The sequence below is a fragment of the Clarias gariepinus genome, chromosome 8, assembly GCF_024256425.1.
Source record: "Clarias gariepinus isolate MV-2021 ecotype Netherlands chromosome 8, CGAR_prim_01v2, whole genome shotgun sequence".
NCBI lineage: Eukaryota > Metazoa > Chordata > Actinopteri > Siluriformes > Clariidae > Clarias > Clarias gariepinus.
In genome coordinates, this window is record NC_071107.1 from 23092462 (window position 1) to 23119676 (window position 27215).

At 37.3% G+C, this 27215-nt stretch overlaps 1 protein-coding gene across 1 annotated transcript; it reads left to right on the top strand.

Moving 5' to 3' along the window:
* On the top strand, positions 1–25062 carry adss2 (adenylosuccinate synthase 2). The gene is made up of 13 exons (XM_053502849.1): positions 1–236; positions 18049–18151; positions 18987–19055; positions 19158–19208; positions 19549–19615; positions 19805–19912; positions 20375–20456; positions 20763–20889; positions 21932–22086; positions 22703–22827; positions 22968–23065; positions 23553–23702; positions 23827–25062. The coding sequence occupies exons 1-13, from the start codon at positions 87–89 to the stop codon at positions 23877–23879; spliced, it is 1338 nt and encodes a 445-aa protein (XP_053358824.1). The 5' UTR covers positions 1–86; the 3' UTR covers positions 23880–25062.
* The last annotated feature ends 2153 nt before the right edge of the window (positions 25063–27215 follow it).

Here is a 27215-nt window from a genome sequence, read left to right on the forward strand (position 1 = left end):
TTCAGTGTACAGAGTCAGGCGGCTTCAGCGGAGACGCGTCGGGAAGTGAAGAAGCGAGCGGCTAGGGCGCACAGGGACACCTGGTCATGTCAGATAACGGGAGCACGGAGGCGCCGACCGCTCCGAGTCTCGGCAACAGAGTGACCGTTGTGCTGGGAGCTCAGTGGGGCGACGAAGGCAAGGGCAAAGTGGTGGACCTGCTGGCCCAGGACGCCGACATGGTCTGCAGATGTCAGGTAACGCGCGCGCGTGCGTGTGTGTGTGTGTGTGTGTGTGTTAACCAGCTGTACCGTCTGTGCTGTAGACCACTATAGTGTAACGCTAGCTCGGGGGGAAAGCAAACACACACTTTCCGTTAGCATGCTAGAGATGTGCATGATTCATAAGACTGCTCGTTAGCATTGAGGCTAATCCTTGCTGATGCGGATCTTCGGTCGCATCTCATTCAGTCTCAGCAGTCATCGTCTAGTCACCTTGATTTGATTCTTCAACACAGTGTGAGCTCGTCTGCTATGAGGTTACACTTTCAGTATATAAAGCTGAAAGACTGAACTGTACTTTTCCTTGGGTTTCATTGTAATGGCAAGGTGTGTAGTGTACCTTTAAAGCTCTTACTCAAAGAAACAGGCTACAATTTTTAAAGGTGCAGAGATACATATTAAAGGTACAGAAGAGTTAGTTTCCCTTGATGTTCCTTTGACAACCAGAGGTACAGTTAAGAGTGGATTACTTTAATAAATCAAAGTGACTGTTTTTTACACACATGTTGTTTTCCTGGTTATTACCAGTTCCAGACACACAGCTCCTATTTCGAAGGGAAGCTGCTGATATTAGAAGGATGAGCTAAAACCTATTATATCTAATAATTAAATGATTTTTCATTGTGTCATACAAATAAAATTGAATTGAATTATGAGGTTTGATCACTATATTATGTCATATAGGCTTTAAGACGATGATGTTATGAATGACGGGCAAACTCTTACACACAGACTCGCACTTAGACAGCAGATAGAGTCAAGATTTGTAATACTTTCTATGAATTTTATAACCCAGTCAATGCATTGAATGTCTTTCAAATAGCAGGGGCACCAAGGCATTTTTAAAGTTCTACAATGGGCACTAAGGCAACTTAGACAGCATTTTTATTGCATTATACACAACATGACAAGAAGAACGTGAAATTTGCATTCTTAAAAATTAAGAAAAACTCAAGATATGCAATGAATTTTTGACCTTGCTTGTCATCATCTTAATTATGGAAGATGTGTAATTTATTGTAAAGACACAATGATTGTAAATGACTGAAACAAGTAGTTTTGAACATAGTACTTTATTGAGAACACATTTTATTTTGTGAAGTAAAAATGAAATAGGCCTACTAAAGCAGGGCAAATCAACTTTTTTCTGCATCTTGTGCAATAAAACATTAGCAAACAATATTAGTATTGGATTTTTAGGCCTACTGGTATATTTACCTAAACAGTTATTATGCATTATGCATGTGGGTAAGCTGCAACATGCAGGTGCAACAGTTTGGCATTTTTGTTAATCAAATATTAAAAATATTCTTGTATCTGGGTATTTCTAAATTTCTCACCTGAAAAAGCTAGAAAGCTTCTTGCACTTGGCTGCAGAATTAAAAAATTCAGTTTTTCATTTCTTTGCCTAGTCAGCATTGTGTAAATTTCACAGCCACACTGAAAGATTCAGTGGTAGTACTGGAAAGAGTGAAAAGCAACTGCCTGCCAAAACCCACATTTAAAACCAGTCACGGTTACATTTTCAGCAAGAAACCATGTCTGTGACACTGTCAACTTAAACAATACTTTGTCTTCTTAGAAGATGGATGGCTTTTAAGTTGTCTTCAGGCTGAATCCCAAACCTCTCTCTAACCCCTGAATAAGGGCACTACTTAATGCATGGAACAAGGGATTGTACACCATATATAGTGCACTAACTTTCTATTTGCTATTTGGGATTCAGTCCCACTAAATAGTTAGCTAAGGTTAAAGCGGAATAAGTGGAGGAATAAAGAAAAATTTGTGAGATTTACAGGATTTTCCACCACCTTCATGGTTTCGTCTCCTCACCTTTTGGAAAAATAATATCTGTAAGAATTTGCTTTCGCCCTGCCTACAACTACTTACATGTAATGAACACATGTGGGGTGAAGTGACATGTAAGTGACAGGCCCTGAGCGTGTGTACAGTATGTATAAAGTACCTGTGGCATGTTGTGACTAGCTGAGTGTGTACTGCGAAAGGAAGCGAAAAGAAATGGTTGGTGATTTTTTTTTTCTTTTTTTCTCTTGCCGATATATAAATATAATTTGGTAATTTCTTTGACATTTATAAAAAGGGCACCAAGGCGCCACAAGAAAAGGGCACGGTAAATTACTGCCTCTGTGGTTTCTGAAATTAATAGGGCATCAAGGGCAACCGGTCAAGGCCCGACTGCAAAATGCCGTCCTTGTTGCCGGGAAGTTTGCACGCTGCTAATCAGATATTGCGTTCATTGCATATTGGCCTTCCTAATATTTAACATGCTTAACAGAAAAGTTGTAACTGTTCTTTTTCATTTTCACCATCTTTTATAATCTGTTCGGAAAAAATGTGATTTTCAAACAAAAAAAATTCCCAAAGGTGTTTAGAGTATAAAGGAGTATAATATACTTTAACATCCACCCTCAATCACTGTTTAATTCTGCGTAAACCTATAGTTTGAGTTAGACATAAATTAGTCCCAGCGGCACTTCTGTATACCATTCTGTGTACAACCACTGATGGTGCTGTTATATATTTAAAAAAAAAAAAGGAAAAAATCAGCCATAACACATTTGAAAGTGATGCATAAGCTTGTGTTAATTGCTAAAAAAAAAATCTTAAATTTATGTCTTTTAACCTTAGCCCTGTTAGTCTACCCTGAAGTCACCCTGAAGAGGAGCCTTAAAAAAATATTGTTTATTAGTCCATCCATGTAGCATTTTTGTGAGTTCATAAGTAGGAGTAGATAAATCTTTGCATTTATATGAAAAAAATCATCATAACCAGCAGATGATGTTACAAGATTTTAGACTTAGTCTAGCACTCACAGCAGTTTTAAATGTGTGGAATAGTTTCATTTCTATAGCTTTCTTCCTGTTTGTCATAGAAAGCTGTTATTTTGCGTAGTCATGTTCAGAAACACAGAGCCTGGACTATATTTCAAGAGTGAGTGGTTGAATGTTTGTAGCATTTTTATGTGGAAATTTCATTACAACCTGCTGATGAATGGATCAGATTTTGGAATTGCACCAAAATCTAAAACAGGAGGGAAGAATCACGCCAAGTCACACCAAGGTCAAACATCTGACGTAGCTTTGCTTTTATAACTGTTTGTCCTACATAGACATGCAAGAACTAAATAGATACCTATAGATTTAAACATGTGCACAAAACGTTTTTGAGCAAACAAGGTTTGGCTATTAATACATTATTAGAGCTTTGTTAACTTTTTATTTCATGGCTTTATTTTCTTTTATATTTTATATATATTTTTTTTTGTTTTTTTTTTTTCCAATTTTCCTAATTTAGTCGTGGCCAATTCCTCCCCGTCACTAGGGGCCTCCCACATTAAGGCTACTACTACTATTCAGCCGGGAGGGCGAAGACTATCACGTGTTTCCTCCGAACCGCGTGAAGTCAGCCAACCGCATCTTTTCGAACTGCTCGATCACGCACCGTTAGGGGCGGAGTAAAACGCACTCGGAGGAAAGCGCTAGCCGCTCCTTCCGCGTGCGCAAGCTCACAGATGCCCTGATTGGCTGTAGAGCCGTGATTAATGTGGGAGCCCAATTGGCTCGGCCAATCAGCTCTCTCTGTGCCTCCGGCTGTGAGAGGAAAACAGCATCACCCGGGGTTCGAACCAGCGATCTCCGGATGATAGGGCGAGCGCTTTACCACTGAGCCACTCAGAGGCTAGGCTTTATTTTCTTTTGATTGTGTAAAGCTGCTTTGCGACAGTGAAAATTGTTAAAAGGGCTATCAAATAAAATTCAATTAAGGTGAAGGAGCAATAACTCGCCTAGACACGGAATGAGAGCGCTGTTCTCACAAAATCCATGAACAGCTGAAGATGTCCTTCAGAATCCATAGGTTGGCCAGGTCATGACCTGCTGAAAGTTTATCCTTTCCTTAAATTGTTCTATAATTCTTTTAACATTAGAAAGGACTCCTTTAGAGACTTTTGGGTATGTTTCGATATGAAAAGAAGGAAACAAACAAATAGTCATCATAATAATGGCAGCAAATTTTGGTGTGTACATTTTATTATAAAACTGTGTGCATCTCTCCTACACTTAAAGTGTTGGTGGGCGGAGCCTCGGTGGAAGTAAAGGTATTCTCTGAACACGCTGACTAACGCTGGCTAGCATGTTTTGTTGGCTTGCATTTTAACAGCACATGAAGAAAAAATTCATTATAATTACAAATTACATTACTGTTTTCCTGAATATGTACATTCATTCACTTGGCCGAATTGTTAGCATTACTAGAAAAAGTTAACAGTAACAGTGGGATTGGATTTGGGGCCGACACATAAATAACACTTCATGGCAGGATGACTTGCTGTGGAATAGCCAGGAATTCACACACCTACCTGATTAAGAAACCAAGTGTCTACACTAGACAGGTCTATACTGTTTTGCACCAAAAATTGACAGTTGTTTCTGTGAAATTACCACCCATATGGTAAATATTTGTATTTTTAAGTCTTATAGATGATTGTCTGAAGATACGTACAGTACACCATCAATTACCCTTTAGCCATATCTGTCTTGTATGGCATCTTTAATTAGTGTTTATCTAGATGGTTAAATAAGGCATAAACCTGAGCTGACACAGTAATGATGGAAATGCTAACACATTCTTATTGTTACTCGACAGACAGTTAAGTAATGAAGCAATGGTGTCACGGTACACATATCCATTCAGGCGCTTCGAGAGTTACGAGAGAATCCACCTAACATTGTTCGTTCAATCCACCTCCTTGTGACAAAAAAAGTCTCCTGGGATGGGCTCCAGGCCCCCTGCGAGCCTGTGTACAAGATTAAGCGGTATAGACTGTGAGTAATAGGAGCACAAGCATTTCTGTTGGCCACCTTAGTTTAATCCTTTTGTCATATTTTGCTTAACCCAAGTTTTTAAAATTATTTTTATTTTTTTAAACTGGCAGTAACAGCTGGTTTGTTACGTTAAATATTTAGGAATAGATCCAAACAAATCACGGTCACAGTGCGGTCAAATGTCTAAAAAAAATTTCTTTAACAGCTACCTTTGAATTACAATTAAGTAATGGTTCTGGCAAACAAATTATTAACGACTTGTTAATACAAAAGACTTGTTAGTGCTGTTTGTATTAAGTTTTAACTTGCTTAAAATAAAATTCCAATGTCAGAGATGAACTGATACTGACCCGATACTGGCAGCCTTGTAGTAAACGTGATGACTTTTATTTGCACTGCCAAGTTAACTGAAACATGTAAAAGAAGTGATGATTTAAAAAGTGTTCTGTTATATTCTCACTACGAAACTGCATTTTAAGCCATTCCTTAATTAACACCCAGTACCAGATATTCACTCAGTACTGCGATGCACGATCGATGATAGGATAGTGTCATCCAGTTTTTCAAATAAAAAAAAGTTGATGCTGAAATAGTAAGATAGACATAGACAAATCTTCTAACAACATTGCCATAGATTGTCATTAAGTAAGAAATAAAATGCAACAGAATATGTATTGTATTTTATAGAGATATTTAAAGTCGTGAAATGTCTGTGAAAGATACAAATTCAGATGTATAGAAACTTGTAGGAGCCATCAACACTCGTTCCCTCCCTCGTTCGCCATCCTCTCTTTGTGTGAATTGACTCTGAATCGAAAAGTAACCTAACGATTCAATTAATTTGACGATTTGACCAACAGATGATTAATTCATTTGCGTAATCGATTCAGTCGCAAAGCTCTGGATATTTCAGCATATCAGGAGGAAAATAAAAAGCTGTGGCGTGGCATAAAATTATTTCGTTGTTGTATTTTCTGATCTTTTCATCCAGGTTGCTTGAGAACAGTGTTGGGTGGAAAGTTGATAGATGTTCTGTAGGATTGCAAAACAAAAGCTATTCATACATTGTGTAGTTTATTTTTAGTTGAGAAGTGGATCTTAAGGATTTTAATGTTTAGCAGGTTTTTATTGTAAGATTGAATCAAATATTTATTTATGGTATCTTTTTTAATGTATTTTAAAGAAAACGTTTAGTTTCCTATTTATTTCTGTGAAATTAATCTTTAAAGCAAACGCCTTGTTTAAAACCTAACATTCTAAAGAAACATATCTACTTTGTGATGAGAACTGGGGATTAGCAATAACATAGCAGTTCTGTTTATCAGACTTCTTTTCATGGAAGTATTTTGGTTACATAATTTAGATAGATAAAGTACGTTATTTATCCCAAAGGAAAATTGTAAATTGTAGGCATGTGACATCCCCAGGCTTGTTTCTCTGGGTTTTTTTTTTTTTTAAGCAGTAAGAGATGTAAAGTTGAAAGATACTCTCACATGTAGTTTACTTTAATTTAGTTAGTGGCAACTCATCCATAGGGGCACACACTTACAGTAAGTAGTTATTTTAAGGAACACTTGTGCTAGTACTGTCATGTGCTAAATCATGACAACATCTTACTGCCTATACATCTGTGGTTGCAGGTGTTCTGACGAAGCACATAAACCCGTAGAAAAGTTCCAAAAAGCTGTTCTGCAAAAATCTACTTTGTAGATACGTTTTGTCTGAAAATCATAGTCTTTTTTTTTTTTTTTTAATTTAATTTTTTTTATCGCACCTAAATCTTTGCACGGACGAATGCTTTTGCTGTACAATGCAGGAGTGAGCAAGTCCATGACGAAACACGTTTCTTCTTGTTATGCTGTTTTGTCAAGGGCTCCCTACACCCTTACACATCAGAGTTCTACAGTTATCTATACAGCATTGTACAGTAGTAATCTACCTAATCCATGAATGTTCTTGCCAGATAGATTAGCTTAAATGCTGTGCACTATATGCTATGTGTACAGTTTCTTGGCTGTTTAGACAGAAAAAAAAGGTGCACTACAGTTTGGCTTAAAGCTTTGCAAAGTAGATACTGTACTCTAATATGGTGTTCACACATTGTTTAAATTCTGTACCATCTTATTTCACTGAGTGTACGCTAAATAGTGCATGACTGTACTGGGTGGGGAACAGCTTTGTTCTCAAAACAGGGAGCAGTTTGAGAAATTTTCTTCTCTAAATAATTCATGGCATGGATTCCACAAGATGCTTGAAACATTACTTTGAAGTTATGGTTCTTGTTGACATCCTGCGGATTTATCAGGTCGGCTTTCCTGCTGTGAGTCCTCCGTTCTCTCACATCCCCGTGGCGTTCTCCTGGGTTTAAATCCAGTGACTGGGAAGCCTGCTGAAGAGTACTGAAATCATTGTCATGTCTTCTCCTTTGTGATGTGGTGCCTTATCATGCTGGAATTAGGGGATCTGTTTACTTACATATTGCGATTCTTTCGTGTGACATTGACTCCAGAATCAATTTAATTTTTTCAAAGTTATATGTGTGTCTAAACTTAATATTGAATTTGGATATATTATAAAATCATGATACTTAAATAATTGCAATGACTGACTGGTATTCACATGCAAAATTGTATTGAGAAAACATTCCCCACACTATCACGCCACTTCCACCAGGACTGATTACAAGACGCAGGTGGGGTTCACGGCTTTATGCCGTTGGTGCCAAATCCCGATTGCCTTATCGGAATTCAAGATTATTATTACTATTATTATTTACTTAGTTATTAACTGTCTAGTTTGGGTTACTGTAATACCCAATGCTCACTGCAGCCTCATCTTTTTGTTCTTGGCTGACAGAAGTGTAACCTGAAGATGTTGTAGCAGATTTACCCTCAAGATTTAATGTATTGTGCATTCTGAGATGTGTTTCTGCTTACCACAGTTATATGCAGTGGTTGTCTGACTTATTGTAGCCATTCTGTCTTCTCTCATCAACAGTGAGTTTTTGTCTGCAGAACTGTCAATCACTGGATGTTTCTCTATACTGCACCAGTCCTATTAATCTTGTGAGACACTCTGTGTTTACAGAGACTCAAAACATTTCCTCACCTACTGATGGTTATATGAACATTAACGGAAGCTGTTAGCTCTTTGTGACAATTGCCATGTGATCGGAGGCTTTGATAATAACCTGAATAAGTAGGTAGACAGACGTTCCTAATAAAGTGTACATTTGGTGTAATTTAGGTGTTTATTCTTTTATTTTTCAAATCACTCCTGTGTAGGCGCTCAGGGGGCTGGAGCCTGTGCCTGTAAGCTTAAGATACAAGACGGGGTATTATCTGGATGGGGTGCCAACCCATTGCAGGGCAAAGCAACACGTACTCCTACACCCACTTGTACACCACAGGCAGTTTTTAATCACCGATTAGCACGTCTTCAGTTTGTAGGACAAGAAGATGCTCACTCCACTCACACAGATCATTAGCGAGATTGGAGCCCCTAACCCTGAAGGTGTGAGGGAGCAGTGCTGCCTTCAACAAATGTCTTAATTCATTATTTCATATATTTTAATTTCTGTTGAAATCCTAATTGCTGCCTTTGAATGAAAACTAAAAAAGGTAACTCTTTGACATAATTACTGCCTTTGAATGAAAACTAAAAAGGTAGCTCTTTGACAGACATGAGCCCATGTTCTACTAATTTGCTCACCTTTCAAATAGGGCTGGGTGCTCCTCTATATTGACTTTTAAAGCCATATTGATGTATCAATCATGTACATCAGATGTACTGTACGGTGAGGGAATACCATTTATATCTATATAGTTTGATGTTGTGTTACACTGCAATTCTTCCGTGAAGCCATTCCAGTGTGCGTAACAGGGGATTATATTAAGGAATAAATAGTGTTTTAACTGTCATAACTGTGTTCTGTTATTCTGCACAATTAAAGGTCCCAGGTTGACTTGAACATAATACATTTGTAATAAAAAAAGTCCTCGTGATGTAGAGAAATTATTAAAATGTATTAAAAATGATCTGTATTATGAGTCTCTGTATAGATTGCCAGAAGTTTTGGTCTCCACTTAGTGATGTTCGATTAAATGAATGTATGGATGTAGTTGTCCTGAAAAGTATTAACAAATGTTAAACATAGTTGATGATCCTTTAGGTTAGTCTGCTTTTTCCGTTCTGCAGCCAGCTTTGATATGTGTTCTGGGGTTATTCTGCTGTTTGAAGAGTTTTGTAGAATTTCTGTAAACTTCCGTAAACTCTGTAAATCATTCCTCTTCTATAGCTGTGTACTATAAAGTCTTCTAGTACAGTGAGATTACAGGTGTTGATTCCCAGGTACAAATAGACAGCAATGTGAGAGGATTATTTGCTGATGAAAGGCTGTATGGGGTGGTGTAAACCTTTAGGACATCCATGTGAAAATGTCCATAGCACAGCTCAATTCATGACCACAGTGCACTACTGTCAAGTATCAAAACTCACAAACACATCTCAGAAGAAACTAATCAAAACCCCCGCAGTACTTCTCACTTTGTGAGTCAGTGCACAATGACCAGAAACACGTTTTTAATGGCCTGATTAGTGTTGATTCCTAACTGCACTTTTACAGAGGTCGTCTGAAAATGATATTTGACACTCTGTTTATTGTATGGGACGATTTGGTGCTCATGGTATGATTTTCTTGCACAACCCCTATACTGTATATTTGGTTTTAAACTTGAATGTGATGAGTTTTAATTAAACTATTAAACAATCTTAATAAATCCAGAGATGAATTGGCTTTATAGTTTGGTTTATAAAGCGCTCTGGTATGCTAACCTGGTGAACTGAAAACAAAATTTATCAATGATGCTTATTGGTACGGTGTACAGTTACCGCATGTAAGAGAGAGCATGGACTGTTTTGCTTTTTATAACACCGCTTGCCCCAGCAGTTTTCTTGGTTCTATTTCTGAATGCCACTCACCGTGCTGCAGTGCTCAAAGTGATCGTTACACCGCTAAGCATGAGCAGATAAAGTAAAAACAATAGCATGAAATCAAACTAAATGATGTGTCGATCATAGAGTATATTGATATTTTAATATTGATGCTGTCTGTGCAGAATTCACATAGCCGAAGGCACCAATACACAAACGAGTTAGTTGTCTTTATACTATCGGCTAATAGAAATGTAAAAATGTATGCGTCGGTAGGTTACAGGTCACATGAAGTACTTATCTTCTGGTTGTTAATGTAGCAAGGAATATCTGAATCATAATCAGACTATGCAAATAGCAACAAAATAGCACTCATGATTAATATGTGGCATTACCGCAGACAGACTAGCAGGGGAAGTCTGAGATTCTCAGTATGATCTGCATGTTGAATGCATCTAGTCAGGCAGTGCTGCTTAAACCGTATTACGTTTCGTCCTTTAACTGCATTAAAAATGATGAAAGGCCACCTGTTGCCCTGAGGGCGTAGCACATTCTTCTTCCCATCGAACAAGATTCATAACATGCCCGGGAGTATATATTTAACATACTCCTAGTGTACTAATATACACAGCGGCAGATGAACTGTTTAGTTTCCTTAACAGAGTTCTAATAGAGAGGAGTCAGGTTACCAAAAGCCCAGCCTAGGTTTTAGCTAAGCCGTCTAATTTGAAGCTGCCTATAAGGATTTAATCTTATATCGCCTTGAAAAAGCACTCGCCCCTTCCTGATAAATTTTATTAATTGCTTAATTTTTGCCACACATTTGTCATACTTAAATGATTTAGACCATTAAACAATCAAAGATAACCTGACTAAATGCAAAATGCAGTTTTTAAATGATTATTTTATTTGTAAAGGGGGGGGGGGGGGGGGGGTGCTTCCAGACCTGCCTGGCCCTATGTGCAAGAGTAATTGGTCCTTAAACCTTGGTTGTGCCACCCTTGGCAGCAGCAAGTGGAACCAAGCATTTGCAGTCACTGGCAATGAGTCCTTAACATCACTGTGAAGGAATTTTGGCCCACTGTTCAATCACAATTGTGCTCATTTATACACATTGGAGGGTTTTCCAGCATGAATATTGAGCATGAGCCTATTTAGGGATCTTACTCCTAGGAAGGTTCACCACTGTTTCAAGTTTTCTCCTGTTTCAAGGTTTACCACTGTTTCTTGTGTTTCCCTGGGGTCCTAAAGACTTACAAATGGCTTTGTAACCCTTTACTACCTAATGCATGTCAATTACTTTGTTTTTCTTCTTTTCCCTAATTTCGTAATTACTTTTTCACATAGGACCAGGTAGGTTTGGACATCTTTCTTTCCCTTAATAAATGAAATCATGATTTAAAACCACATTACTGTATTTTCTTTAGTTGTCTTTGTTTAATAATATTAAAATTTGTTTAATGATCTGTGTGTCAAATACTTTTTCATCGCACTGTACATAGCTTTAAATGCTTTACATATCTGGCAATGTTTAGCTGTAAAGCTCTCCTTTCCTCCTTCTCTGTCGTCATAGGCTTTAGTGACTGTAGTTCAACATGGCTGACTTTGCATTGTGCTTTGTACTAAAGTAGATTTAAAATGAACTATGGAAAAATAAATACTTGTAACTGTGTTGCTGTTCTATAATCCATACATAAAAATAGATATACAGTACATCTATTTAATAATCACTAACCATCTAACACCAAGCTACATAAGGAACATATTTACATCCTGTCTTGGATATGGCTATTCTAATATGATAGTAGTTAACACTGTAAATGGCAATCACTATGATAATGTTTGACAATATTAGATACCGAATTAAACCTACTTGTTAACAGTCTTTAATCACTGTAATAGTTCACTAATGTAATATTTAAGCATAGTATAAATGAAATCTTGTTACATATTCATGCCTTGCAAGAGGCATGAGTATCCACTCCCTCTCCCTTTAACTTTTCCATCTGTATAAGGTAGAACTGAAATATATTTTAGATATTAGAGTATATATTTTATAACGCTAGAACCCTTGGTTGAATAATGCCGTTGTAACCTGGTGGTTAATGTTTGGTGCCTAAAGTGTATTTGTTTTTTCTTCATTTTTTCCCTGGTGTCACCAGACCCAACTTGCAAACACCAGACAAATACTCCTTATAACCAGATGTTAGCTTTCAAGTTGTTGGAAAAAAATCTCAGCTTAAATATCTTAATTCAATTTCTAATTCTTGCAAGCATAAAGGATTAGAAAAGTACTGCCGACATACAGAGGATTCTATGCAGTACCTCAATACTAAACTCAAACACAAGCTCTGTCGCATCATAGTGTAGGCAAAGTATCCTGGTAATAACAAACTGCATGTCACTGTACTGAAAAGGAGGATCCTAATTACCTCTAAAAAAAAATCACCTGTTGTTGTACTATAGGTAGATTTAGGAAAATTATCATCTTCATATCCCCTCTAAGCGTAAAACACACTGTGGGTGCACATCAGCGTGCTGTGCCAGTGGCTTGTGACAGGTTATTACAGGGACCTGAGTTGTGTGGCTCTGTCACTGTGGGTGATAAGTTGGCAAGCCTGTTACTTATTCCACTACAGCATTGTCTTTTTCCCCTCTAGAACCATGCTTATCAGTCACAGCTAGCTACTTATAGCCTGTCGGGTTTGGAATATGGAAGTCAGCCAGCACAGCCTGATGTCCCATTTCAGTGACAGTCACGTGCGCAATAAGGATAAAGAATCTGTAAATACATCACAAGTGATTGCTGGAAATCTTGAATAAGGCTGCTTATTTTAGATGATCGTGCATTATAATTTCTTTAGAAAAAAGATTATTGACCTGTAGTCAAATAAACACTAAAATCTCATTCTTGATCAGTAATTTGTTAAACTTAGAAGTTGTTTATGTCTTTGACCTTGGTATCATTTTTGTCGGTTCCTGTTCTTGTTTATGCTTTTGATAAACTGTTATTAGAACATCATTATCTTCATGCAGAGCAAACTTTACGAGTACAGAAACAGATCTTAAAATTAAGTCTCTGTAGTGATTTTTATTATATGCATTATTTTACAACAGTTTTAAGTAGAATTTGTCTAAAGAAACTCAAACTATGTTATGGCTAATCAGGACTAGCTATTTCTGCTGACTAGCTATTTATGGTGAAAGAAATTATCTTTTTTTTTTTTTTTTCTCCATAATTTAGTCGTATCCAATTCCACTCACATCAAGGTTACTTCTACCAGTCAGGGAAGACAGAAGGCTACCGAAGCACTGAACATGCGTGCGTGAGTGAGCAGTTCGAAAGGATGCGGTCGGCTGGCGTCACGTGTTTCCTCCGATGCATGTGACGCCAGCCGCCCGCATCTTTTCAGACTGCTTACTCATGCACCGTTGGGAGCGGCGTAACACACTCTGAGGACAGAGTTTTTTTGAGCTCACAGACGCCCCTGATTGGCTGTAGAGCCGTGATTGATGTGAAAATCAATCACGGCTCTACACAGCACTAAGTGCCTCCCATCCCACCCCCACTGAGAGAGCTCGGCCAATTAATCGGCCTTTGATTTATTGCTTACAGTTTGACTGGATGAGAGAAGAAGAGACGTTTGTGATGTGTAATAAGTGTTTGAGGTCTAAATAAAATGCTTGAAAATGTTTCCATTTTAAATAATACTCAGGTAAAATATAAAGATGGCAAAGAATGTTAAAGTATAGTAATGAAATACATGTATTGACTAATTTGCATAAAACTGAGATGATCAAAATTGACTTGGTATGCTGTTGCTGGGTTGCTGGGCCGCTTCTGTCATTAATGTTCATGAAAATTAAATGGACAGCCTTTACTTTGTTGCTTGTTAACCCACTTGTGAACTTGTGAACCTACAGGCATTGGATCTGTCCTTGTCTGATAAACCGGACTAGATTTTAAACTGTTCTTAACCTCAGCTATACCTCGCTGTTTGTGACATGGTATTCTGTGGTTGATGGGTAATCTGATATTGTTTCCTCCACTTACACAGCAAAAATTACAGTGGAAGAAAGCCTCGTGTAGGCATGGAGACTGTAGACATAACTGAGACGGTATAGGATTGAAAGAGTATAGCGGTAATTTACGCTGGACCACATGCTGAGACCTGTCTAGGGGAATACTGTAACGCTACACTGCATTGTTAATTCTAAATGCCATATGGCCCTTGTGGCTGCTGTAGATATGGACATATAGCACAACTACAACTAAAAAGGAGCGGCATCTCACAGGAGTCAACCAGGAATAGCTTGGCTCGTCTGCTCATTACGTGAGAAAAACATAAACGTAGGCAGATTTATTGGGTATGCTTAATGAGAACAGCCCCAGACCTTTTGAGAGGTTAGACCCGAAGCCCTGACGCACAAGGACACTTGATATCTGTGTATGGTGACTTTTTTTTTTTTTTACACAAAGGTTAATTAAATGCATGCAAATAATCTGTTGATCCCACTTTTAGAAACATACTGTGTATATACATGATATCAGAAGCAGGTTTATTTTGATAGTAGCAGGTTAGGTCAATGATTTGCCATGCTTCCCAAATCATTGACCTAACCTGCTACTATCCAAGGTTAAATTGAATTTTAGTTATATAGCACTTTTAACAATGGTCATTGTCACAAAGCAGCTTTACAGAGTAAAAAAATAAAAAATATATGAAAAGAATAGATTTTAATAGTATTTCTGATGAGTTTTAAGTTCATCGCCCAATTTATTAGGCAGTCTATCAACTTTGAACACTTGTACATACAATATGTAGTTAAAATGTAGTCGCTTTCTACTCTGTCTGTCCTTTATGAGTTGTCTGTATATGCTGGGAAAGATCATGATGATTCCTGGATAAATATTTATCCAACTTCCAAAGTAGTTTTTTTTTTTTTTCAGTAGTAAGTCAATAAATATGAAAAATCTTGATGACATTTTAGGTTAGAATTGACAGGTCTGCGGTGATTTGAAAGTCTAACATCACATTAAAAATGTTTCCTTAGAAAGATTTAAATTTTTTAATATTACAGTCAAAAATGTTAGTTAAAAATTCTGCATTATTTTTAGCTCTCTTTTTACATGCGACAGATCAGATCTTCATCTAATATAACCTAATTTATTATCTATTTCTGTTTCGGTTAACTGCCCTGAACCGTCCCAACACCACCACCAAAAGTACATTAAAAAACAAACAAACTTCCCAACATTGTTGACTGATGGTACTTATAGCTAGTAATCTAGTAACCTAGTGTAAGGATCTATCCCATAATGGAAACTTCAAAGCACTTTTGTAAGTCACTTCAAATAACAGCGTCTGCCAAATGCCTACTGACATGTCAGTATTGTAGTTGTAGCTCCTGTCATATGGGCAAGGGTGGTCTGATGAGTTCAGATTGAGCCTATTTCAGAGCGATTGGTGCATCAGGGTAAGTAAGAATGGAAACACGAAAAGCGTTGGCCATCATGCATTTTGAGGACTGTACCTGCCTCTGGATGCAGTGTTATGATCTTGGGTTGCTTCAGTTGGTCAGGTCTTGACTCAGTAATGTTATGTGGCAATAAAATAAAGTCAGCTGATGACCTGAATGTACTGGATGACGAGATTAACTCATTTAGGAGTTTTTTGATTCTGATGACACGGTCATGTTTCAGGACTCAAATTGTGAAAGAGTGGTTTTGGGAACACATGGAATCATTTTCACACATAAACTGGCCATCACGTTCAAATCAATCAAAGCCACTGGTGGTTGAGTGAAATCGTGAACCGTGTGGACAGTGTACTTCTACTGTAGCCAGCAGATGAATTGTTAGGTTTTGAAATTGATCCAAGTAGGGTCAGGCTCTCAAAGTCAAATGTTTGAAATAGTTTCCCTTCTTTAGCTTCCTTCCTGTTTCTCATACAGAGATGTAACTTGCATGTTTATCAAAAATTCGAGGCTAATTTCCCCTCATTAGGCAGTTGTTCTTAGTGCAGGATATCAAATATATATATATGTGTTTGTAATTAAAGGAATTTTTGACACAGTGAAGTAAAAACATTAACTTTCTTTTCATTTAAAAATACTGTATAACAATATAAACTAGTACACAATGTGAAAACTGACCATAATTTGCTGAACATATGAGAAATGCCTGTTAAGGCAAACACCTTTCCTTAAAAAAAGAAAAAAAAAAAAGAACAAGGTCTATGTACAGTATGTAGCTAGGTACGCCATATTGCAAACAATAGTTATTTTAAATTAAGGGATTTTTCATTAAAAATGATATTTTTAAAATAACATTTGTCTTTCAGGACATGAAATGCCACTACATTTTAGAAGTCAACTTGGGGTATTCTCGACTCCGAGTTATTTCCCTGTTTACAAAGTGAGGTCAAATAAACACAACAGCGCACAGCTTTGAAGATAAAGAAAGAAAAAATGTTTACTGTTAAGACTTGTACTGTATATACTAGTATCAATTTACATAAACATGTATTTGTTAAAAAATGTGAGAAAAAAATTTGTATACGAGGTCAGAAGTGGAGTAATGTCGACCAGTTTTTTGTTTAATCTAAACATGCAATATTTATGAGCAGCACATGCTTTCGGTGGCATTTATCAGGTTAAGAAAGCTTTTTTTTTTATTGATTTAAATTATTACATCATTCATTAATGAACTTATATTTAAATTAATGTAGAAAATCACCCAGCCTTAATCAGAATACAGTGCAGACTGAACCAAATGCCCTGTACTAAATGGTACAGCTTGTTTTTTTTTTTTTTTGATTAACCAATTTGATATCTTTAAGCCAACTTTTGGCACGGTGGCGTAGTGGTCAGCACTGTGAACCTCAAATTCTGCCTCGGGTCTGTGTGCATGGAGTTTGCATTTTCTCCCCATGCTTAAAGAGTTTCCTCCCACAGTCCAAAGACGTGTAGAATAGGCTAGTTGGCATTCCCGAATTACCCCTACTATGTGAATGAGTGTGTGTGGCCTGTGATGGATTGGCAGCCTACTGTATGCTCGGAAAAGTAGCCCACCTCCAATACACTGTATTTAATGTAGATTTGCATAAAAATGACCTATTGGCCACTGTACAGAAAAAAAAGCAGCACAACACATTTAAAATTTACCCAGAGAGAATTAAAATATGGTCTGTGCTTTTCTTTGAAGCAACCGAACAACATTGTTATTCAAGACAAACATATATATATAAATTTTTTTAATGCTCTGCCCAAGCAGCAGTGCTCTTAGGCCTTGTTCACACGGGCGTTAAAATCTTCGCGTTTTTCGTAGCGTCCGGTGAGCGCGGAACAAGCGGCGAGTGTTTTCTACACGTAGGAGTCAATGAGAGTGTTCACACAGGCTTTGGTGACGTGCGTTTGTCCGGCTGCGCGTTTATACGGCATCAAAAAAACGTTGCATACAGCTTTTTCTTGGCGTTCAAAACCCAACGAACGCAAGGAAACCGCTTCTAGTGCGCTTTCCTCACGTTCATTTTATGCTTCGGAGGACCGGATATATCCCATGATCCTACATGCTATACATAGGGAAGTGCGGAAAATAATTGTTGAAAAACTTACACGAAAATTTTTGCATTCCTTCATAAACCACAAAAAAAAAAACGTTGTGCAGTCAGAGAGTGAACCCGGTAGCGGCGGGCTTTCATATCCAGTTCCCGACACTGCCCCCCACAGGTTAACACACAAACTACAATATGGGCTGCAGGCTGACGTTAGACAGAGACAAACGAACGCCGGTGTAGAAGTCAATCAAGCGCCACTACAAAACGCAACATAAACGTCTAGGACGTTCAGAGCACGTTCGTTTATCCAAAAACTTAACGCCCGTGTGAACAAGGCCTTAGACACACACGCACACACATTTCATTCACTGACTCACTTTAATTACTCGAAGGTTTCCCACATAAGGGCTTCTCTGTTAATTAATTCATTTTTATACCATCCTGTCTCTGTAGGGAGGGAACAATGCAGGACACACTGTTGTGGTGGACTCTGTGGAGTATGACTTTCACCTTTTACCTAGTGGCATTATCAACCCTAATGTCACAGCGTTTATTGGTAAGTACTTTTTTTTTATTATTTTACTACAAAGGTAGAATTGTACTCGTGCCATATCGTGGACCAAATCATGCAGCTCCAGGTTTATCTGCATTAAGCCTATTTGGATAATGGCTCTCTGAATAGTGTGTCAGCAACTCCTTCATGTGTCCAAGAAGAATGAATGATATTATGCATAGCGAACCGTTTTACTTTTTAAACAGCAGTGTATTGCATCATGATGATTCATGGAAAGAGTGTTCTGTTTTCAGATAGCATTTAGCCAGATGGTAATTAGCGCATGCAAGAGTACTTTATTAACATGTCCTCCTGAAGTATGGTTAAGCAATATTACACAAGAGGGAGTGCTATTGTCCTGGTTATCAGCAGTTATAGGTATCAAAGCCATGATGATATCAAGCACAACCTCAAGTTTGATATTTCTTTTATACAACGGTTTCACAAGCGCTATTTAATATCGCTAGATTATCATGACTTTATTTAGCTAGCTATTTTTCTCCCTCAACATATTTCCTTCTGTGACTGGTGTTACTAACTAATTTATTATTGTTAATTTAATGTTATTCCCTGTGTAGCCAAAAGCTGAAGAGAATAGAACATGGAGGTGGTGGACAGTCCTGTAAAACTCATGCGTTTCTCTTTATATTTCCAAGTATTTCGATTAAGAATATCAGCTATAATAAATTCTGTGTTCCGGGGTTAAATACCAAAAGTGTTTGTGCACTGTTTAGGGTATACTTGTTTCACGCACTAATTAGTGCCCTTGACTCGCCTCAAATTGATATGGGTGTGTACTCGTCAGTAAGGGTAACGCATCATTCATGTCTTACCACAGGTAATGGCGTAGTCATTCACCTTCCTGGGCTCTTTGAGGAAGCTGAGAAAAATGCACGCAAGGGTAAAGGTACAGTATGTTTAAGTATTCCTTAAACACAAACATATTGTTAGTCATAGGCATGTCTCTGCGTGTGTCTGAATCCGTTAACCGAAATCTTTGTGATCCCAGGTCTGGAGGGTTGGGAGAAGCGGCTCATAATTTCCGACCGCGCCCATATCGGTACGTGCAGCTTCAGTCTCTCAGGAACCATCATAGAAGTTTGCACTAAAACTGCAACCTGTTCGCACCTGTGTTCATGTAACACCCAAAAAAAAGCCTGACAAAACTTGTAATAATGTAGATATTAGAGTAGATTTAATATGTGTACAATATGAATGAACTTGGAATGTGAAATTCTGTCCTGTCCATTTTAAACGTATTGCATCCGCACACATAATTTTACATTTCCAAGGCAGGTTAGTGGTAATTAATCACACAGTGAAATAAACAGATTTGCTCAAATTTCTAACGCAGATAATGTAGTAGGAGTAGTCTACAACTACACACTCTCTGTCCACAGTGTTTGATTTCCATCAAGCTGTGGATGGAGTTCAAGAACAGGAGAGGCAGCAGCAAGCTGGCAAAAAGTAAGCACTGTTTCTGCTGCACATGCAAAAACTAAACGCAATCTTTCGTTTCTTATCTCCCAGTTTGCTTCAAGCACACTGTGTTGGGTGAATTAGCTCCAAGATAAACCATGCTTTTTTTGTCTGGAAATTAATTAGTTGTTCCAAAGCACTCGATAGTCTGAAGCCTGTCTTATTCTATCTTTCCAGCTTAGGAACGACAAAGAAGGGAATCGGCCCTGTGTACTCGGCGAAGGCTGCCAGGAGTGGCCTCAGAATATGTGACCTTTTGTCTGACTTCGAGCAATTCTCAGAGAAGTAAGAACACTCCCTAATTGCCTCTATTCACATATCATATTTATCATCCTTATATAATGCTTTTAATCCATTTTACAAACTGGTTAATGACAGTTGAGTGTTTTTAGCAACCGTTGTAATATATAATACACTCCATTGTTGTCTGAGATTGTTCCATTCTTAAAATGAAAAACAAAAGCTACCATTACATTTTAAAGACTTCTAAAAAGTATCTTAGACTTTATTTCTTTTATTTGGTCATGAAATTTGTGTTGAAAACTTACATCAGTCATAGCTACCGATCCTGATCCATAGCTTATTTTAACATGGATAAATGTACAAATTCTGTGTACAATTTAAATGTGTAATTTGTTTAGTCATCTGGCCTTCCAAAATGGCAAAAAAAGACAGTTTTGAAGAAATGTAAAGTTTTAAATTGGTGTATTATTTCATATTTAATGCCTTGCTTGTTGTCATTTATAGGTATAAAAACTTGGCCTCACAGTACAAGTCCATGTACCCATCATTGGAAATAGATATTGATGGTGAGCTGGAAAAACTCAAGGTGAACTGCCAATTCTCAGATCCTAATTACTAGTCAGCCTTGAGTGCCAGAGTGTAGTAAGGCTGCTGTCTGACCAATGTTGGCCTCTGGCCATAGCCTTAGCCATGTGATATACTGTAGGTTTGGTCTGCTTTGGGAATTTCTAATATTAGCACGAAACACTAAAAAGTCAAAAATAGTGCGGCAGATATCATCCACTTTTGATCATATGGCACAGTTACTGTTATTAAAATCAGTGCATGAGGTCTTATACCAGCAAGCCTGTTTCATCTACCATTTTTACATTTATTAATTTTTGTCTGTCAGGCATATGTGGAACGAATAAAACCCATGGTAAGAGACGGAGTGTTCTTCATGTACGAGGCTCTGCACGGTGCACCTAAAAAGATACTGGTGGAAGGTGCCAACGCTGCTTTACTGGACATTGACTTCGGTAAGTCGCCAGGGCTGAAACGACAAGTCAAGTCCGCAGGAATTTGGAAAGGACAAATAGAGCTTTTCCTTTTTACTATTCTCGACTACATCAGTAAAAGACCATGTTTCATACCAACCAGCCAGAAATAACAGTTTCCTTTTGAAAACTTTCTGCAACATCAATCACTTCACATTACCTGGTGCGTTTTTTTTAAGATCAAGGGCTATGGCTAATGTTCCTGGAGTCCTGGCACATACATGCCACTCCTAATTTTCCATTTGAAAACTGCTCACTTTTCACAGTATGTTTATTGGTTTGTTGAAATGCTTGTTTAACCATGGTGAATGGAATCCAGTTCACCAGGTTGGTTTAAGGCTTTTAACATTGTTTTGTTATTGCTAAGGTTACATGAATGATAAAGCTTCTATTCAAAGGTAAAATTTTAAATACTTGCTCTTTTGGTAAAAGTCGATATATAGAACAGCTTCACTGGATTTCCTGTGCTGTTATGAAAAGATGGATTAAATGCAGGTTCCTGCTTTGTTCAGGGCCTACCTGATGCTCTTTAGTTTTGTCCTTGACATGCTATTAAAGTGTAAAGTATCTGTGACATGTTTTAATGTTTGAAATTTAATTGAATTTTATTTGTATAGAGCTCGTAACAATGAACGTTGTCCCTAAGCATCTTTATAGAACAAAAGAAACGAAAAACAGTGTTAAAAGCCCTAGATGTTAGACCAAATCAGCCCTTGTGAGCAAGCCTGAGGTGACTGTGGCAGGGAAAAAAAATTCATTTAGATGGTATGAGGAAGAAGCCTTGAGAGGAACCATACTCATAGGGGAACCCAGTCCTTATTTGGGTGAGATTAGGGAGTGTGATTATAAATTATTCTAAATGAACAATGCCTTTTCTGCAGTTCTGTATAGTGTGATGTAGATACAGCATATGTAGACTGTTAGTGTGTGTTATAAAAATTAAATAAAAAAATAAATAGTAACACGAAATTGACTCGGTATTCCCCACAGTATTTTTGTAATGATGTAATTCTGTCTTTTTTAGGAACATACCCTTTTGTAACCTCATCCAACTGTACTGTGGGTGGGGTGTGTACGGGTCTGGGCATGCCACCTCAGAATGTAGGGGAGGTCTATGGCGTTGTCAAGGCCTACACGACCCGAGTGGGAATCGGTGCCTTCCCATCCGAACAGAATAATGTAAGTGTGACCTTTTTTCTCAAAACTTGAATTGGAATGCTGTTTGACGTTTGGTTAAGGTAATTCTCTGAGTACTCCTCACCTGTAAAATAAGCGGTCAAACATCAACAACAGACTTCTTTTAATTTCTCTAGAAGGTGACTGTGGTGCATAGCAACTGGAAACAAAAGCATGCCGTGTGTAAACACATGCTCTTGTGTACTCTATGGCGGTTCCTTTTTTGTTTGTTTGTTTTTTTGTTTTTTAAGCTTGAGCATTACTACTGTGTAATCCAAGGATTTAAGAGATAAATATTTCTTGCATTGCAAAACAACTTGTACACAGTTCTTCTTGCTTTAATTCCTTAATGTTCCACAGTAATTAACCCCAAGTTCTTACATTTTCCAGTCTGTTTTTTTATGTACAGTCAGCACCATCTAGTGGAGATTACAACTTTTGGGAAAAAATTTTCTTGCACCCCCTAATATGCATCTTTTTAACTTATAGATTGATTTGTACAAATCCTGACTTTAATCTGTTTGAATAAATTTGCTAAATGTGGTGTATTAGATTTATTGTTGTTGTTACTATTAATATTATTATTATTATTATTTGTTGTTGTTCTTTTTTATTAAAGGAAATCGGGGAGCTGCTTCAGACAAGAGGGAAGGAGGTGGGCGTGACCACAGGCCGTAAGAGGAGATGCGGTTGGTTAGATCTAGTGCTTATCAAATATGCCCACATGATAAATGGCTTCACTGCGTGAGTTTTCATCTCGTCATCTTAATTTTAACTTTTAGTTACTGTATATGCTATAACAGTTTAAACAACGTCTTATAAATATTATTTTATTCAGTATGTTTTCTACACTGTGTAACTGTTCAACCATGCATCCTCCTTAGCTTGGCTCTAACCAAATTAGATATCTTGGACGTCTTTCCCGAAATCAAAGTTAGTGTGGGTTATACGGTGGACAACGAAGTCATACCATATTTCCCAGGTGAGCAAGCAAACACAATTAATGTGACCACATAAAACCTGACTGAAAGGTGATGAAGCACAATTAAGGACTTCTAGAAGTATTGGCACCCCAAGTTTAAACATACCAGTAAATGGAGATCATGCCTTGAAAAGTATGATAATACCAGAGTCTTTTTACCAGTATTTTATGAAATCTGAATTCACTATCTCCCATCAATAGGATGAATGCATTTCTCTTGTACCACTCCGGAAGTGTTATAATAATTCCTGGTGATTCTTACCAGTAGTTATAATAATTATGGTGGTCATTTTATTTTTGTAAACATTTCCATTCTAAAAACAGTGTTTTTTTTGTTTTTTTTTCACAATATGATGTATCAAGCAAATAGTGTATTTGATGTCACTATTATAGTGTATTTGATGGTTTGCTTGTGGTTTTGGTTTGTAGTCAAAATGTCATAACAAAACATAAAGATGCCTAAAAACTTACTTTTTACTTTTGGCAGCAAATCAGGAGGTGTTACATAAGGTTGAGGTACAGTATGAGACTTTGCCTGGTTGGAACAGCAACACCTCTGGTGCTAGGACCTTTGAGGAGCTTCCTGAAAATGCGCAGAAATACGTTCGCTTCATTGAGGAGTACCTTAAGGTGCCTGGTAAGAGATTTGGTTATTAATAGTTTGTTATAATGGTTATTATTTGTCCCTAATTGCATAGTGTCAAAGTTTTAGCACTAGGCATAACAAACACATTTACTGCCTGTTTTCTTGTCTGGGCCAGTGAAATGGATCGGTGTCGGCAAGTCAAGAGAGTCAATGATCCAGCTTTTTTAAGGTACAGTTTGGCTGTGTGCTGCTATCCAAGCCCGCTGACTCAGCAAAGTGCTCTGGGCCTGTCAGTGGACTTGGGGTGTCAGTGAAAGCACCCAGCCTCTCACCTCTCTATTCACTGCAGTTTCTCAAAAACAAATAACAACATGGAATCAAGAACCTTCATCATTTTCATACGTTTCTTTGGAGGTCACTGTAGGACACCACAGTGAAAAGTCTTTCGGGCTTTAGGGAACAAACTCTCTAATCTCTCTCATTTTCAAGTAGGATTTCTGAAATGAACCTTTATCTGTCCTTCTGGGTCCCCCTCTGTCTTTTGTTCATGTTTAGTTAGCTTTTAATGAACATTCACATTTTTCGAACGAGCCTATATGCAGTGTTTGTGATTAATAGAGATAATATAGATTCAGATGCTAACTGTAGGCCCTGATTTATACTAGCATACTTAATTTATTTCTGGATTAAATGTCTCAAAGAGACTAACTTTGATTGTTTTTAACAGAGATTTGAACATTTTCTCAATCAAATGCTGAGTAATTTAAAAATCATTCTATTGTGCCACTGGACAGTTAGCAGCATTTCAGTCTGGCCTCACTTTTAAATCCCTGTTGGCGGCTTGTCTTTGCCTATTTTCATGATTCCCATTCAAACTGCAGTGTAAATGACACATTTTCTTGGTGAAACAAATTTGTCATTATTCACATATGGTTGACGGAGTGTATGTCCTAATTGTCTTTGCACTGATGTGTACTTACTGCTCATGTATTTAATTTGAAGCTACTCACTCCATCTGTATCTATCTATCTATCTATCTATCTATCTATCTATCTATCTATCTATCTATCTATCTATCTATCTATCTATCTTTCTATGGTGTTATGCCAACATAAACCCGTTTGTGCAGAGTGTAAGCATGGAAACGTAAAACCTACTTACTCATTTCTAACTTTAAACTTGTAGTGTTGCACATTTTTACCACAGCAGACAGGTTTGTCAGTTTGTTGGCACTTGTCAGGCCGACTTCACTCATGACTTGAATGTATTTTTAATACTGAGACACACTTAGTTCAACTCTCAGGATTTTATGGTGGTCATAACTGTATATTTTAATTCTGATCTGTCGTTTGTTGAATGGTTTGTCTCTTGTCTCTTTTTTGGGTGTGTAAGTAAATATTTAACAAATTGTGCCATTATTCTTCAATCTACAAACCATTTTCCCCCCAAAATGTAGCGATACTGTAAAGCATAAATCAGCCCATGTTTTTTTACATGTTCATTTAGCCCCAGCATTTTGAGCACTAGGAGTAAAAAAGCTTTTGAAAAAAAGGAAGTAGTTGTAATGAGTACTTGTTCAGACATCATGTAGTGTTTCTCTGTTTGCCAGAAAAATTATTTTGGTTTTACACAGTCTTGTTTGGACACCATTTACACAAAATTGTTTTTACATATATAATTTACACAATTCTTATGTAGCTTGTTTTTGCAATACATTAACTGCCTTCTTAGAGGTTTTATTTACCAGAATTTAAGATGTCTGGGATAAGACATCACACCTTCACAAAGGATTTAAACGTGCAGCATATACAGTGCATTCCAAAAAAAAAAAAAAGATGTTGTGTAAAAAAAAATATTTTGATAGTTTTACCTTCTTTGTTTAATTATCCATATATCTATCTGTGTCTTACATTGCCTTTTTTACAGTTTACTAAATAGAATATTTTCTATGATTGCTCAATAAAGATTTACAATGCAAAAATGTTTATTCAAGCCCCTCTCAATTCGTGGTTGAGGTTCTTTAGCATTAATGAGCGCATTAGTACTGCATGGCATAGAGGCGATCAGCCTATGGCACTGTTATAAGTCCCGGAAGCTTTAATAGCAGCCTTCAGCTCATCTGTATTGTTGGCTCTGGCGTTTCTCATCTTCCCTTTGACAGTATTTCATGGATTGTCTATGGGGTTCTGGTCAGAAGAGTAGGCTTGCCAAACAAGCACAGTAATATCATAATAAAGCAAACAAGCTAATGGTAGTTCGGGCACTGTGGGCAGGTGCTATGTCACATTGGAAAAGGAAATTAGCATCTCTGATTTCTGTAAAGCTTGTCTGCAGATGAAGACAAAAAGTGCTCTAAAATGTTATGGTAGACTTAAAACACAGTGGTCCAACACACAGATAACATTGCACCCAAAACCATCACCTGTTTGGAACTTCACACTGGAAAATTTACCCACTTTGTCTGAACAGTGCCATGCAGAAGGCCTGCATCACTGGGTGCAGTGCCGGTGCTAAGTCTGGATGAAAAGGGAGGGTTGCGTCAGGGAGAAAATCCGGCATAAAACCTGTGGCCAGTTGCTTGTGGATTGGATGGTCTACTGTGGCATTTTGAACCACTAAGCAATGGTCCAGTTCTCTTCTCCAAGGTTAGATGCTTCTGAAATTGTCTGTGGTTCATTACTGGTTGGATACTAGAAATTTTTAAATACTGGCCTTTTGATTTTCATGAGCTGCAAGTGATAATCATGAAAATGTATTTTACACTACATGTATCTAGAATATTTGAGTTTCAGTAAAAAAAAAAATTACCAAAAACTTATTTTTCAATATATTTTTGGAATGCACTGTATATTAACTGCTAATGGGGTGGGTGAACAAACTTATTTAAATAAATTTGCAGTGTGTTATGTATGCAAGCTCTTAGGAAGTGTTACTAAATTGTCGCTTATTTTGTCTCATGTTTTGTTGTTTTTGTTTAGTCCTTGACATCATACTGTACTGTCTATTGGCCTGCATTTGGACATAATCATGAAATTTCATCATTTTTGCTGCTCATCCTTGTAAGATTATAGGTGCTCACTGATCGATTGATTGATTATCCCTTTAAATGAACTTTCATTCACTGTCAGTTATTCTATAGATGCACATTTTTCCCAAATTTTGACTCTCCAAATAATAGCTCCTGTTGTAGCTTTCTCTTTCTCTTTGTAGTGTCTATTTATTTGCTCGGGTATCAGAGCTTAGCCTTCACACTGCCTTCATTGGTGAAGAAAGTGTGCCTTGACTAGAAGTTCCTTTAAGTCAGAACCAGTTATAAAAAAATATGTAAATGGTTATAAATTGAAATCTAGTAAATCAAATACATTGACCAATAAAATATTTTAATATATACTCTTGCACATTTTATGTATAATCTTAAAAAAATCCTTAGAATTCTTTGGGTGCTTGTGAAGTTTTCATATCCTTTAAAAACAAAAAATTTTATTGCCAAGGGCGTTAATAGTCAACTAATTATTTAACGACTCGCCAAATATGTGCATTGTGTGCTTTTTTTTAATCCCTTTT

Bases quoted from the DNA above. Each gene is read 5' to 3' on its own strand.
- adss2 (XM_053502849.1), top strand. From the start codon at position 87: ATGTCAGATAACGGGAGCACGGAGGCGCCGACCGCTCCGAGTCTCGGC. The intron at 19,913-20,374 runs GTAAGAACACTC...TGTCATTTATAG, and splicing joins TTCGAGCAATTCTCAGAGAA to GTATAAAAACTTGGCCTCAC. The intron at 20,457-20,762 runs GTGAACTGCCAA...TTTGTCTGTCAG, and splicing joins GTGAGCTGGAAAAACTCAAG to GCATATGTGGAACGAATAAA.